This window comes from Salvelinus alpinus, chromosome 16, assembly GCF_045679555.1.
Source record: "Salvelinus alpinus chromosome 16, SLU_Salpinus.1, whole genome shotgun sequence".
Lineage (NCBI taxonomy): Eukaryota > Metazoa > Chordata > Actinopteri > Salmoniformes > Salmonidae > Salvelinus > Salvelinus alpinus.
Window position 1 is genome coordinate 15,389,659 of NC_092101.1, and position 12,350 is coordinate 15,402,008.

At 45.9% G+C, this 12,350-nt stretch overlaps 1 protein-coding gene across 2 annotated transcripts in view; it reads left to right on the forward strand.

Moving 5' to 3' along the window:
• LOC139540930 (fibrillin-2-like) overlaps positions 1-12,350 on the forward strand; it is an 88,254-nt gene that overhangs the window by 12,886 nt on the left and 63,018 nt on the right. For both annotated transcript variants that reach the window (XM_071345003.1, XM_071345004.1), the window contains exons 5-6: positions 4,284-4,379; positions 4,497-4,592. In XM_071345003.1, the coding sequence (XP_071201104.1) occupies positions 4,284-4,379; positions 4,497-4,592 (192 nt within the window). The remainder of the gene's footprint in view (positions 1-4,283; positions 4,380-4,496; positions 4,593-12,350) is intronic.

Below are 12,350 nucleotides of genomic sequence, written 5' to 3' on the forward strand. Positions count from 1 at the left end.
TCGCCTATGGGCACAAACCCACAGTTGCTGGACCAGACAGGACTGGCAAAAAGTGCTCTTCACTGACGAGTCGCGGTTTTGTCTCACCAGGGGTGATGGTCGGATTCGTGTTTATCGTCGAAGGAATGAGCATTTCACAGAGGCCTATACTCTGGAGCAGGATCGATTTGGAGGTGGAGGGTCCTTTATAGTCTGGGGTGGTGTGTCACAGCATCATCAGACTGAGCTTGTTGTCATTGCAGGCAATCTCAACGCTGTGCGTTACAGGGAAGACATCCTCCTCCCTCATGTGGTGCCCTTCCTGCAGGCTCATCCTGACATGACCCTCCAGCATGACAATGCCACCAGCCATACTGCTCGTTCTGTGCGTGATTTCCTGCTAGGCAGGAATGTCAGTGTTCTGCCATGGCCAGCGAAGAGCCCGGATCTCAATCTTATTGAGCACGTCTGGGAAATGTTGGATCGGAGGGTGAGGGCTAGGGCCATTCCCCCCAGAAATGTCCGGGAACTTGCAGGTGCCTTGGTGGAAGAGTTGGGTAACATCTCACAGCAAGAACTAGCAAATCTGGTGCAGTCCATGAGGAGGAGATGCACTGCAGTACTTAATGCAGCTGGTGGCCACACCAGATACTGTTACTTTTGATTTTGACGCCCCCTTTGTTCATTATTCAATTTCTGTGGAACTTGTTCAGTTTATGTCTCAGTTGTTGAATCTTGGTATGCTCATACAAATATTTACACACAAGTTTGCTGAAAATAAACGCGGTTGACAGTGAGAGGACATTTCTTTTTTTGCTGAGTTTATGTATCTTAATCCACGTACTATAGTTATATGGCTGTGTGTTCATGTCCAGGCGTCGCATTTTTTTATCCTTTATTTATTAAGGAAATCCTATTGAGATAACCCATCTCGTATTCAAGGGAGACCTGTTGCTTATCGTTATTTTTATTTGCATTTATTTAACCTTTATTTAACTAGGCGAGTCAGTTAAGAACAAATTCTTATTTACAATGATGGCCTACCAAAAGGCAAAAGGCCTCCTGCGGGGGTGGGGGCTGAGATTAACAATAAATATAAATTCAATAAAAATATAGGACAAAACACACATCACGACAAGAGAGACAACACAGCACTACATAAAAAGACATGGTTCTGGACAAATACATTCATATAGGCAATATAAAGGACTATTGACCAATATATCTGCTTTGCTGTGCCCAGGATCAGTCCAGTCATCTCAGACCTCTTCCCATAACTATAATTACCCTCTAATGTCCGTGAACTCTACCTCATAGTCCCTCGGAAACAGCTGTCAACTAACGGGGTCCATACAGGCTCAGCACAGCTCAACTCTGGGAAAGTGGTATTATATACCTGTAGATCTATGACAGAGACAGAAGAGCCCCATAAAAAAAGCTTTGGCTTCCCTTCTTAAATCTTTGACTTCCATTCTTGGAAATCCTAATCACTGCCACAGTTAATCTATTCTGGATTCCTAGCACAGATTAATCCACAGATTTAGCTCTGGCATAAATGTTATTTCAGTGGAGATTCTCCATTGAGCATGCTTTTTATTCCAGGACTAGGCTTAATCTGTATCCGGAAAACCAGCACTATTTGATGATCAAAGTCTCAGCACCAGCCTGTGTATTTCACAGCATGACATCTCCATAGTGAACATGACGTTGACATGTCACTGATCCCAGGAGCTGTGTATAAGAACAGAACAGAACACAGCCATAAAGTCCCTCTGTGTTCCAGCCCCACCACCACTAGTTTACCTCCCGTCAAAAAAAAAAACCACAGAATTGTGGGGGATGCAGGCCGACCCACAGGGCAGCCACACAGAGGTGCATTGTGGTTCATGTTCTGTGGGACCCCAACCTCCTGCACGTGTGGCATTCTAGGCACCGGTCACAGGAATGTACCATCTCTCCTCATCTGGGGGTGGGGGCAGCTGGTCTAGCCAGTGAGATCATTCCCCCTTCCACCCACTCCATTTCCACCAAGCCCCCATTACAGAGAAAACACATGAACCCCTTCAACCCTAAACGTGCTGTAACACAAAACTTCTGTAAACTAAGTCTACAGCCATGTCTGATGTTCTTCCAACCCCCCCTCGCCCCTCTCTTTGTGACCTATTTAGAATATTTTTTCTGGAATGGATGAGAGACATTAGAAAAATTGACGAATTCTCCCGAGCTCCCGAGCTGAAACGTTTGCATGATTACGTCATGCTAAAATTGTGTCCTCGCTAGTTGTTTTCCCCCTTGCAGTGCATCGAGGTTCGGCGCTGCAATCAGTCAATAGAGTAATTTTTCATGTTTCATTTCCCTGTTGGCCTGAGAGATTAGCCTGAATGCTGTGGGAGTTAAACGATATGGCCCACTGCCCTGGAGCTCTGAGTTGAGCTGAGGTTGAGTCTGGGGAGAAAAGATCGGTCTTCCCCATGCCGTGCAGACCCGTACAGAAACTCATAAACCTCTTGTCCAAAGGCATTCATGCTAATCCATCACTAAGTGTCTGCACGAGACGCTAGCCAGGCCTGGAGTCAGACTGGGCGTTAGCTAGGTTTGCTGTGTACAGTCAGTCAGAATGGTACTACTTGGTCATTTACAGTAACTGGAAGTTCTAGAAAAACTGAATAGGCGAAGAAGGGGTCCAGGAAATCCAGTCATGCTGTATCCCCTCCCCACCTCATGAATCACAGCCTGTAAAGATAGAGAAAGAGAGATGAATGACAGTAATTAAAGATGGCAGCAAGCTAGAGAAAGAGAGATGAATTACAGTAATTAAAGATGGCAGCAAGCTAGAGAAAGAGAGATGAATTACAGTAATTAAAGATGGCAGCAAGATAGAGAAAGAGAGATGAATGACAGTAATTAAAGATGGCAGCAAGCTAGAGAAAGAGAGATGAATTACAATAATTAAAGATGGCAGCAAGATAGAGAAAGAGAGATGAATTACAGTAATTAAAGATGGCAGCAAGCTAGAGAAAGAGAGATGAATGACAGTAATTAAAGATGGCAGCAAGCTAGAGAAAGAGAGATGAATTACAGTAATTAAAGATGGCAGCAAGCTAGAGAAAGAGAGATGAATGACAGTAATTAAAGATAGAGAAAGAGAGAGAGAGGGAGAAGGGTGTTCCAACTTCCAATCAACGGCTTGCATGGGCATCATGTACCGTTCTACCCAGGCTGAGTAGAAACATAGGCATCTGCCAGAATCAGTTACTGTGGAAGTAGTCTCATGAAATGTTCTGCGTTTTTAAGGGAGACTGACTAAGCCCTCTCATTTTACTACTCTGCTATGGGCTGGTCTTTGCTGTTGGCTGGCTGGTCTTTGCTGTAGGCTGGCTGGTCTCTGCTGTAGGCTGGCTGGTCTCTGCTGTCGGCTGGCTGGTCTTTGCTGTAGGCTGGCTGGTCTTTGCTGTAGGCTGGCTGGTCTTTGCTGTAGGCTGGCTGGTCTTTGCTGTAGGCTGGCTGGTCTTTGCTGTAGGCTGGCTGGTCTTTGCTGTAGGCTGGCTGGTCTCTGCTGTAGGCTGGCTGGTCTCTGCTGTAGGCTGGCTGGTCTCTGCTGTAGGCTGGCTGATCTCTGACAGATCTGGTTGGATAGAGCATCTCCCCACTTCCCCCCGAATATACTGAGGGTCTCTGTCTGTCTGTCTGTCTGTCTGTCTGTCTGTCTGTCTGTCGAAAGCTTGCTGCTTTGAGTTCTAAAAATGCTGCTCCTCCAGGATTGAATCGTTCAGATCTCAGCACATTCCTATCTATAGGACACAGCTGGCTCAACTTATAGCCTCCACGGTCTGTTTGATTAAACTGTAGCTGGAGTGCGGCCTGGGCCTTGTGTGGCAGTACAGTGCTCAACAATAGACTAATACTATTAGGTCTACACAAATACAGCCCAGACGTCTCTGTTGCAGTCGAGCGCGCTACAAAAATGTAATAGTGAAAAGTGAGTGTTGATATAGTTGAGTTAAACTAAAAGGCTGTCATAGCCCAAATACCAGTATGTAAAAGACAGTCAGTACCCAAGTGTCACTACCAGGCATTGGACTAACTGTTAGTCATTGGCACAGGTCTGATACTAGACCTTGTTACACAAATATGGAGTTGAACTGTAATGGTGTTCCAAGTTAAACCGAGCACCTGAGGGGTTGAAGTTCCCTTTGGAGGTCATTGCTTATGTGTGTGTGACCAGCTGGTTGAGTTGAGGTTCTTGGCTAGCAGTAGCAAGTTTTTCCCGGCTGCGTCTGTTGACCCCTGTATGTGTCCCACAGTGCAGAGCTGTAACGTCAGGTGTATGAACGGAGGCAGCTGCCAAGAGGACTCCTGCTCCTGTCAGAAAGGCTACACCGGCAACCACTGTGGACAGCGTGAGTATCTACCTTACTTTGAACACAGCACTCCCCCGGCTATCGTGTGTGTGTGTGTGTGTTTCTGTCCAGCTGTATCAGAACCCTAACACACCTCTTCCCCTCTCCTCTCTGTAGCTGTGTGTGAGAATGGTTGCCAGAACGGAGGGCGCTGCATTGGGCCCAACAGATGTGCCTGTGTCTACGGCTTCACTGGCCCGCAGTGCGAGAGAGGTAAGAGCCTTCCCAGTCATCCCACTTCACCCCTACTGTAAACCCATAGGTCTGCTCATAGACGGTTACATTATCAACACAGGACCCTGGTTCATCCCATAAACCCTGTGTCTGCTCATAGACGGTTACATTATCAACACAGGACCCTGGTTTATCCCATAAACCCTGTGTCTGCTAATAGACGGTTACATTATCAACACAGGACCCTGGTTCATCCCATAAACCCTGTGTCTGCTCATAGACGGTTACATTATCAACACAGGACCCTGGTTCATCCCATAAACCCTGTGTCTGCTCATAGTCGGTTACATTATCAACACAGGACCCTGGTTCATCCCATAAATCCTGTGTCTGCTCATAGATGGTTACATTATCAACACAGGACCCTGGTTCATCCCATAAACCCTGTGTCTGCTAATAGACGGTTACATTATCAACACAGGACCCTGGTTCATCCCATAAACCCTGTGTCTGCTCATAGACGGTTACATTATCAACACAGGACCCTGGTTCATCCCATAAACCCTGTGTCTGCTCATAGTCGGTTACATTATCAACACAGGACCCTGGTTCATCCCATAAACCCTGTGTTTGCTCATAGACGGTTACATTATCAACACAGGACCCTGGTTCATCCCATAAACCCTGTGTCTGCTAATAGACGGTTACATTATCAACACAGGACACTGGTTCATCCCATAAACCCTGTGTCTGCTCATAGATGGGTACATTATCAACACAGGACCCTGGTTCATCCCATAAACCCTGTGTCTGCTCATAGATGGTTACATTATCAACACAGGACCCTGGTTCATCCCATAAACCCTGTGTCTGCTCATAGATGGTTACATTATCAACACAGGACCCTGGTTCATCCCATAAACCCTGTGTCTGCTAATAGACGGTTACATTATCAACACAGGACACTGGTTCATCCCATAAACCCTGTGTCTGCTCATAGATGGTTACATTATCAACACAGGACCCTGGTTCATCCCATAAACCCTGTGTCTGCTCATAGATGGTTACATTATCAACACAGGACCCTGGTTCATCCCATAAACCCTGTGTCTGCTCATAGACGGTTACATTATCAACACAGGACCCTGGTTCATCCCATAAACCCTGTGTCTGCTCATAGATGGTTACATTATCAACACAGGACCCTGGTTCATCCCATAAACCCTGTGTCTGCTCATAGTCGGTTACATTATCAACACAGGACCCTGGTTCATCCCATAAACCCTGTGTCTGCTCATAGACGGTTACATTATCAACACAGGACCCTGGTTCATCCCATAAACCCTGTGTCTGCTCATAGACGGTTACATTATCAACACAGGACCCTGGTTCATCCCATAAACCCTGTGTCTGCTCATAGACGGTTACATTATCAACACAGGACCCTGGTTCATCCCATAAACCCTGTGTCTGCTCACAGGCTGGATATGTAGAGCTATTCAACGACTTGGAGGATAAATTGAAGTTGACAGAGGAATGTTTCTTGATATTTATTGTTCAAAACCAGTGTTTTGAAGTGTATATAGGGATGGGCAACTCCAGTGTAGATCAGTGTTTCCCAACTCCGGTCCTCCAGTACCCCCAACAGCACACATTTTAGTTGTCGCCCTGTCAACAAAAACCTGATTCAACTCAGGTGTGCTTGTCAGGGGCGACAACAATATATGTACTGTTGGGGGTACTGGAGGACCGGAGTTGGGATACACCGCTGTAGGACTATAACTGAAACACATTGTTTTTTAACACTGAAGAAGCCGCCTATCGACCTCCATCGGTTCTTTGAGAGTTGATGAAAACCTCTAACAGAAAGACACATTATCACAACAGTGCCTGGGACTCTGACTGAGAGACGCCACACAATCATGTGGCGACACAGACTACACCCCGCTTTATCACAACACACCAACCAGTGCTGTGGAAGATAGTGAGCCAGGAACTTTAGAGGCTTTGATCTACTGCAAATATGAACTTCATATCAGTCTAGACAGAGTGTGACCGTAGTGTGACTGCATACAGTAAGTACATACATACAGACATGGTGGGGGTCTGTCTCCCTAGACTTAACCATTGACTGTAATCTGGTTGTCTAGTTTTGTGGATAGTGGACTCCCTTCTGTGAAGGCTAAAGCTAAGATGAATGGTTAGGAAGAGGCAAGAGCCAAGAGGAGGGGCTATGTCTCACTGGGGCTGTATCTCAGTAGGGTCTGGATCAATGCCATTTCAATTCAGTCAATTCTGGAAGTGAGCTGCTCCAATTCATGAGTCAAAAGGTCCTCAGAGAAAGGGATCTGCGTTTTTCAATTAATGAATTGGATTTCAGCTCGTCCCCAAAATGTACCGACAGACTTGTCCCATAGTGTTCACAGACCTAGTGTGACCTCCAGCTAGACCCAACAGCCCAATGACTCGACCCCTTCCCCTCACCTAACCCACCTCTCCCCTGGCCTCCCCTTTCTCCTGGAAAACACAACAGGGGGGGGGGGGGGCTCGCAGAAATCTGTCAATAAAAAATACGGTTCTCGCTCCACAATACGGTTCTCGCTCCAGGAGTGGAGCGAGGGAAGGAGGGAGGGATGGAGGTAGAGGCAGGGGGTAAAAGTAAAAATGGATTCCCCAGCTGTGTACACAGAGCCAGGCGCGGCCAAACATAAACAGTCTTGAGAGAAGGGAGACCACCGGACCCCATCAGCCCTCCAGCAAACCTCCCACCGCCTCAAAGTGTGTGTGTGTGCGTGTGCGCATGCACTTGCGTGTGTGGCGCTAACCCGACTTCCTCACTGTGTCCGTTGAAAATATGACCCGCGTCCATCTCTCCGTCAGCCCTTGCCGAAGTCTGGGAGAGGCTGTAAAACTGTCCCTCTATAGCCTCCTCAATCATCCACATCTACCTAAAGAGAGGAGGTGTGCTTTAATTCTCACATAAGCCCAGGGCTTCCTTAACTCAGTGAGAATTGACATGTCATTATTACCAGAGATTGTACTACCCTGTCCTGTGAAGACGTCCAGCTAGATAAATCTTTGACTCTCCAAGGTTGCAATTAGTGGTTTTTGAAGTGAGGTGTTACGGTAAACCCAAGCCCAGAGGTGCTTTGACAGTACATTACAGTTACAGTAGGTGTGGGTGTTTTCCTCTGTCGACCTACTGTCTATGAGTCACAGGGAAAGCTGCTGGTCTAATAGGTTTCTCTGTCAGGGTGAGGCGCAGAGGAGTGTGTGTGCGTGTGTGTGCGTGTGTGTGCGTGTGTGTGCGTGTGTGTGTGTGTGTGTGTGTGTGTGTGTGTGTGTGTGTGTGTGTGTGTGTGTGTGTGTGTGTGTGTGTGTGTGTGTGTGTGTGTGTGTGTGTGTGTGTGTGTATGTGTGTGTGTGTGTGTCACTGACAGGCTAGTTAAGCATGAATTACAGTGGAGACTGACAGCCACTCGGGCCCCTCTCTAATCAGCTGAGTTTTCCACCATCCCCAGCCTCCTCCAGCCTGCAGCTGTCCATTCTGCAGCCTGGAGCACCAAGCCCTCTCATTACGAAGCAGCTGTATGAATGCGGCAATGGGGAGTTGTTCTGCTCACGTGTCCAGTGTATCTCGGCCCATTAACCAGGCTCAGGTCCAATAGTGAACAGTATTACTCTTATGGGCCCACACAGTCAGCCCAGTCCAACCCAGCCCAGCCCAGCCCAGCCCAAACAAAGTGAGAAACCTGGCCCATGATGACGTCAGGACGATGACGAGGGGATGGAAAGGGGGAAGTGTTGCTATTTCTGTCTTCATCATGTAATCTGGCAAAGGCTCCCCCAGTGGAAGGGAAGGGTGTGTCCTCGGGAGAGAAGTGTGTCATTTTCTTCGCTCCATAGAGACCTCATAGAATGGGACATGCTGCCAAAAAGAGAGACCCGTAACTCTGTAATGAGTACAGTACAGTAACTTTACCTCATCGCCATGTTATGCCTTTTATGTGGTTTTAATGACATCGCCATGTTATGCCTTTTATGTGGTTTTAATGACATCGCCATGTTATGCCTTTTATGTGGTTTTAATGACATCGCCATGTTATGCCTTTTATGTGGTTTTAATGACATCGCCATGTTATGTTTTGTGTGTCATTGGAAATGTTAAAAAAACACACTGGCTTTTTGCGTCTGCTTTTCATAGTGGCACTACATTTTGGTACTTCTCCCATAAACAACTCAGAAAAGGACCTAATGAATACATTTGTGAGTGGTCCTAAGAGGAACAGTGAAGGGTAGCCTTTGATCTTGTCTGATGGAAAATCAGTTGAGGTCCGAGAAGCGAGAGTCCTCTCAATGTACCAATGGAAATGTCCAGAAATGTCCTATTAATGTTACGCGATTTAGTACAGTAGTAGATAAGGACGCTTCTTTAGTAGTATGTCTACTTTTAGCCTGGGTGCCTGAATGTTTCTGCAATCAGTAATGCCACATGCTACAAACCAGACTGTGACAAGATGACTACAGCAGAAATACACTGGAACACAGGCTACCTTAAGTCAATTTGTTCTGAATTAGAGTAGAAACTGTTGTTAGAATGGACTTGAGATGGGAATAAAGTGTATCTGTGCAAAGAAAATGAGTGAAATGAGTGACAACAGACCGTAAAACACACTTGTAATGGGTGAGCAAGAACTGTCCTGTGTCTGTACTGTAGCCCTGTGTGTTCACTTGGGTTTCCACAGTCGTGTGTGTTCTGCATAATTATCCACAGTGGTGGTTTCTGCCTCAAAGAATGCTATCTATTAACTTACCAGTCAGGCAACAAAGCTTTCTGGTGCCAAGATTGTTATCCTGCGTTTGAGCTTATCTCCCTCACTTTCCCCTGTGTCTCCCACAATCTCCCACAGTCTCAAAGCAGGGGTTACACAGGGAAGCATTCTAGCGTATCATCACGTTTGGGTGAGTGTCCTGAGGAAGGGTTCAGCCTCTTAGAGCCATTAAACTGAAGGGAAAGTAGATTTAAGGGCTGTTGATAATGCTGTTGATAACAGAAACAGAAACAGCACAGTTTGTGCCAAAATGAGAATAACACACACACCTAGTGTACATACATTTGAGGAGTGTAGCTAGATACACACATACACACCGATGCACGCAAGCTTACGTGAACACACGCACACAGACACACATGCAGTCAGATGTATGCACAAACATACACACACACGGACATAAAGTTAACGTGTGCGCACACACACACACACACACATACACACACATGCTTGGGATAAGTGGAAAAGCTCCCATCTTGGCTGTGAGATAAAGAGATGACGAGGAGTAGACACGGTCCGTCCTGTTTCGGCGAGTTGTAAATCTCTCAGCTGTATGAGTCTAAGGGCCTCCAGGTCAGGAAACTAAAGCAGAGTCTATGTTTCCTCCTTCACTCACTGAGGAGCCTGACCTCTTTCCAGACCAGCATGAATGACTGCCTTCCCATGTAATCACAACATGTTTCATTGAGTATAATAATATCTTATCTCAACCCTCCTCCATTTGTCCCCATTAGGGTTGCAAAAGGTCTGAAACTTTCCATGGGAAGTTAAGCCCTGGAATTTGGGGTATTTTGCTTAAATCCATCAAAAAAGTTAACTTATAACAGTGAACCTTTTTTGTGGGATACACATAAGGCAATTCTAGGTCTTGTGGCATATTTTGGTTAAACTATCCCCAATTCAATTGAATTGCAACCCTCTGCATGCACAGTGCATTCTTCCATCACATGTACAGCTGATTCTCAAGAACTTTTACACTAATGAGATACTATTGAGCCCACACTACTACACTGTCTGAGCCAAGGACTACATGCTTTCTGGTAAGTTTCGATTACAATACTGGGTGGGGTGAATATATTGTATATGCCATACATACATTTTTGTTAACTAGTAAATAGTAGTCTACAGTAAAGTGTGTTTAAATCCTTTCTAACTTGTTAACAATTTCTGCTAGTTAGTTTTTGCTACCATGTAAGATTCAGATTGCTTGAGCCTGCAAACTGAGGAGTGTTAATTCACTTGTTTCCAGACATATTTCATTTTAAAACATTTATCTTACAAAGGAGTTGTTTAATCTAACTGCTTAACTATTTATTTGTACATGGAATTGTATTTGTTGTTTTTTACTAATTCTTTCCTAATCTTTATAGGAAAACTGATGTGTGGAGACATTTCACTGCAGCTAATGTAGAAGGAAAAGCTGTGTACATTTGCAAATACTCTGCCAAATCATATGTGAAGATTGCAACAAAGATGCGGAATCATCTGGCCAAGTGCATAAAGTTCCCTCAGCGCTCACAACAAGCAACCTCTGACAAAAGTCCGTATACTTCTATTTCGAGATCAAATCAGACACCTTATCGATAGCAACAGCTCATGGTCCTCCTTGAATCAGAAGTTGTTTTTGACTCAATGGAGGAACAGAGTCAGTGAAATCCTGATGAATGTCTTGCTCGAGCAACTGGTTCACCTCTGATGCTCACAGGCAATGTGTATTGGAAGAGGTTTCTGAATGTTCTTTGCCCAGCATACAACCCTCCAACCAGACATGCTTTATCTACTAATTTGCTGGATGCAGAGTTCAACAGAGTTCAAGTGAAGGTCAAGCAAATCATAGAGAAAGCAGACTGTATTGCAATCATCTCTGATGGGTGGTTGAATGTTTGTGGGCAAGTAATAATTAACTACATCATCTCCACCCCTCAACCAGTATTCTACAAGACAGAAAATGCTGCGAACATGAAGGCTGCTTGGTCTAAAGTGGAGGGGTCCTACCCTCACATCACACCCAATGGCTGTGCTGCTCATGCATTGAATCTGCTCCTCGACATCATGGCACTGAAAACAATGGACACACTCTACAAGAGAGCCAAGGAAATGGTTAGGTATGTGAAGGGTCATCAAGTTATAGCAGCAATCTACCTCACCAAGCAAAGTGAGAAGAATAAGAGCACCACATTGAAGCTGCCCAGCAACACCCGTTGGGGTGGTGTTGTCATAATGTTTGACAGTCTCCTGGAGGGGAAGGAGTCTCTCCAAGAAATGGCCATATCACAGTCTGCTGACATGGACAGCCCCATCAAGAGGATCTTCCTGGATGATGTATTTTGGGAGAGAGTGGTAAAGAAACCTGAAACCTATAGCAATAGCCATTGCACGGATTGAGGGAGACAATGCCATCCTGTCTGATTGTCAGACTCTGCTTGCAGATGTAAGAGAATAAATCTGTACTGCCCTGCCCACTTCACTGTTGCTCCAAGCAAAGGAAACTGCAGTTCTGAAATACATCAAAGCGTGAAGACTTCTGCCTGAAGCCCATACACGCCGCAGCGTACATGTTGGACCCCAAGTATGCTGGCAAGAGCATCCTGTCTGGTGCAGACCTCAACAAGGCCTATGGTATCATCACTACCGTGTCTCTCCACTTTGGCCTGGATGAGCGCAAGGTCCTTGGCAGTCTGGCGAAGTACACTTCCAAGCAAGGGCTTTGGGATAGAGATGCAATATGGCAATCGTGCCAACATATCTCATCAGCCACCTGGTGGAAGGGTCTTTGTGGATTTGAGGCTTTTCCCCTTGTTTCCTCCATTATCCTCCAAATTCCACCAACATCAGCCACCTCAGAGCGCAACTGGTCCTTGTTTGGGAACACACACACCAAAGCACGCAACAGGCTGACCAATACAAGGGTTGAAAAATTGGTGGCAATCCGGGAAAATTTGAGTCTTTTTGAGCCTGACAACGA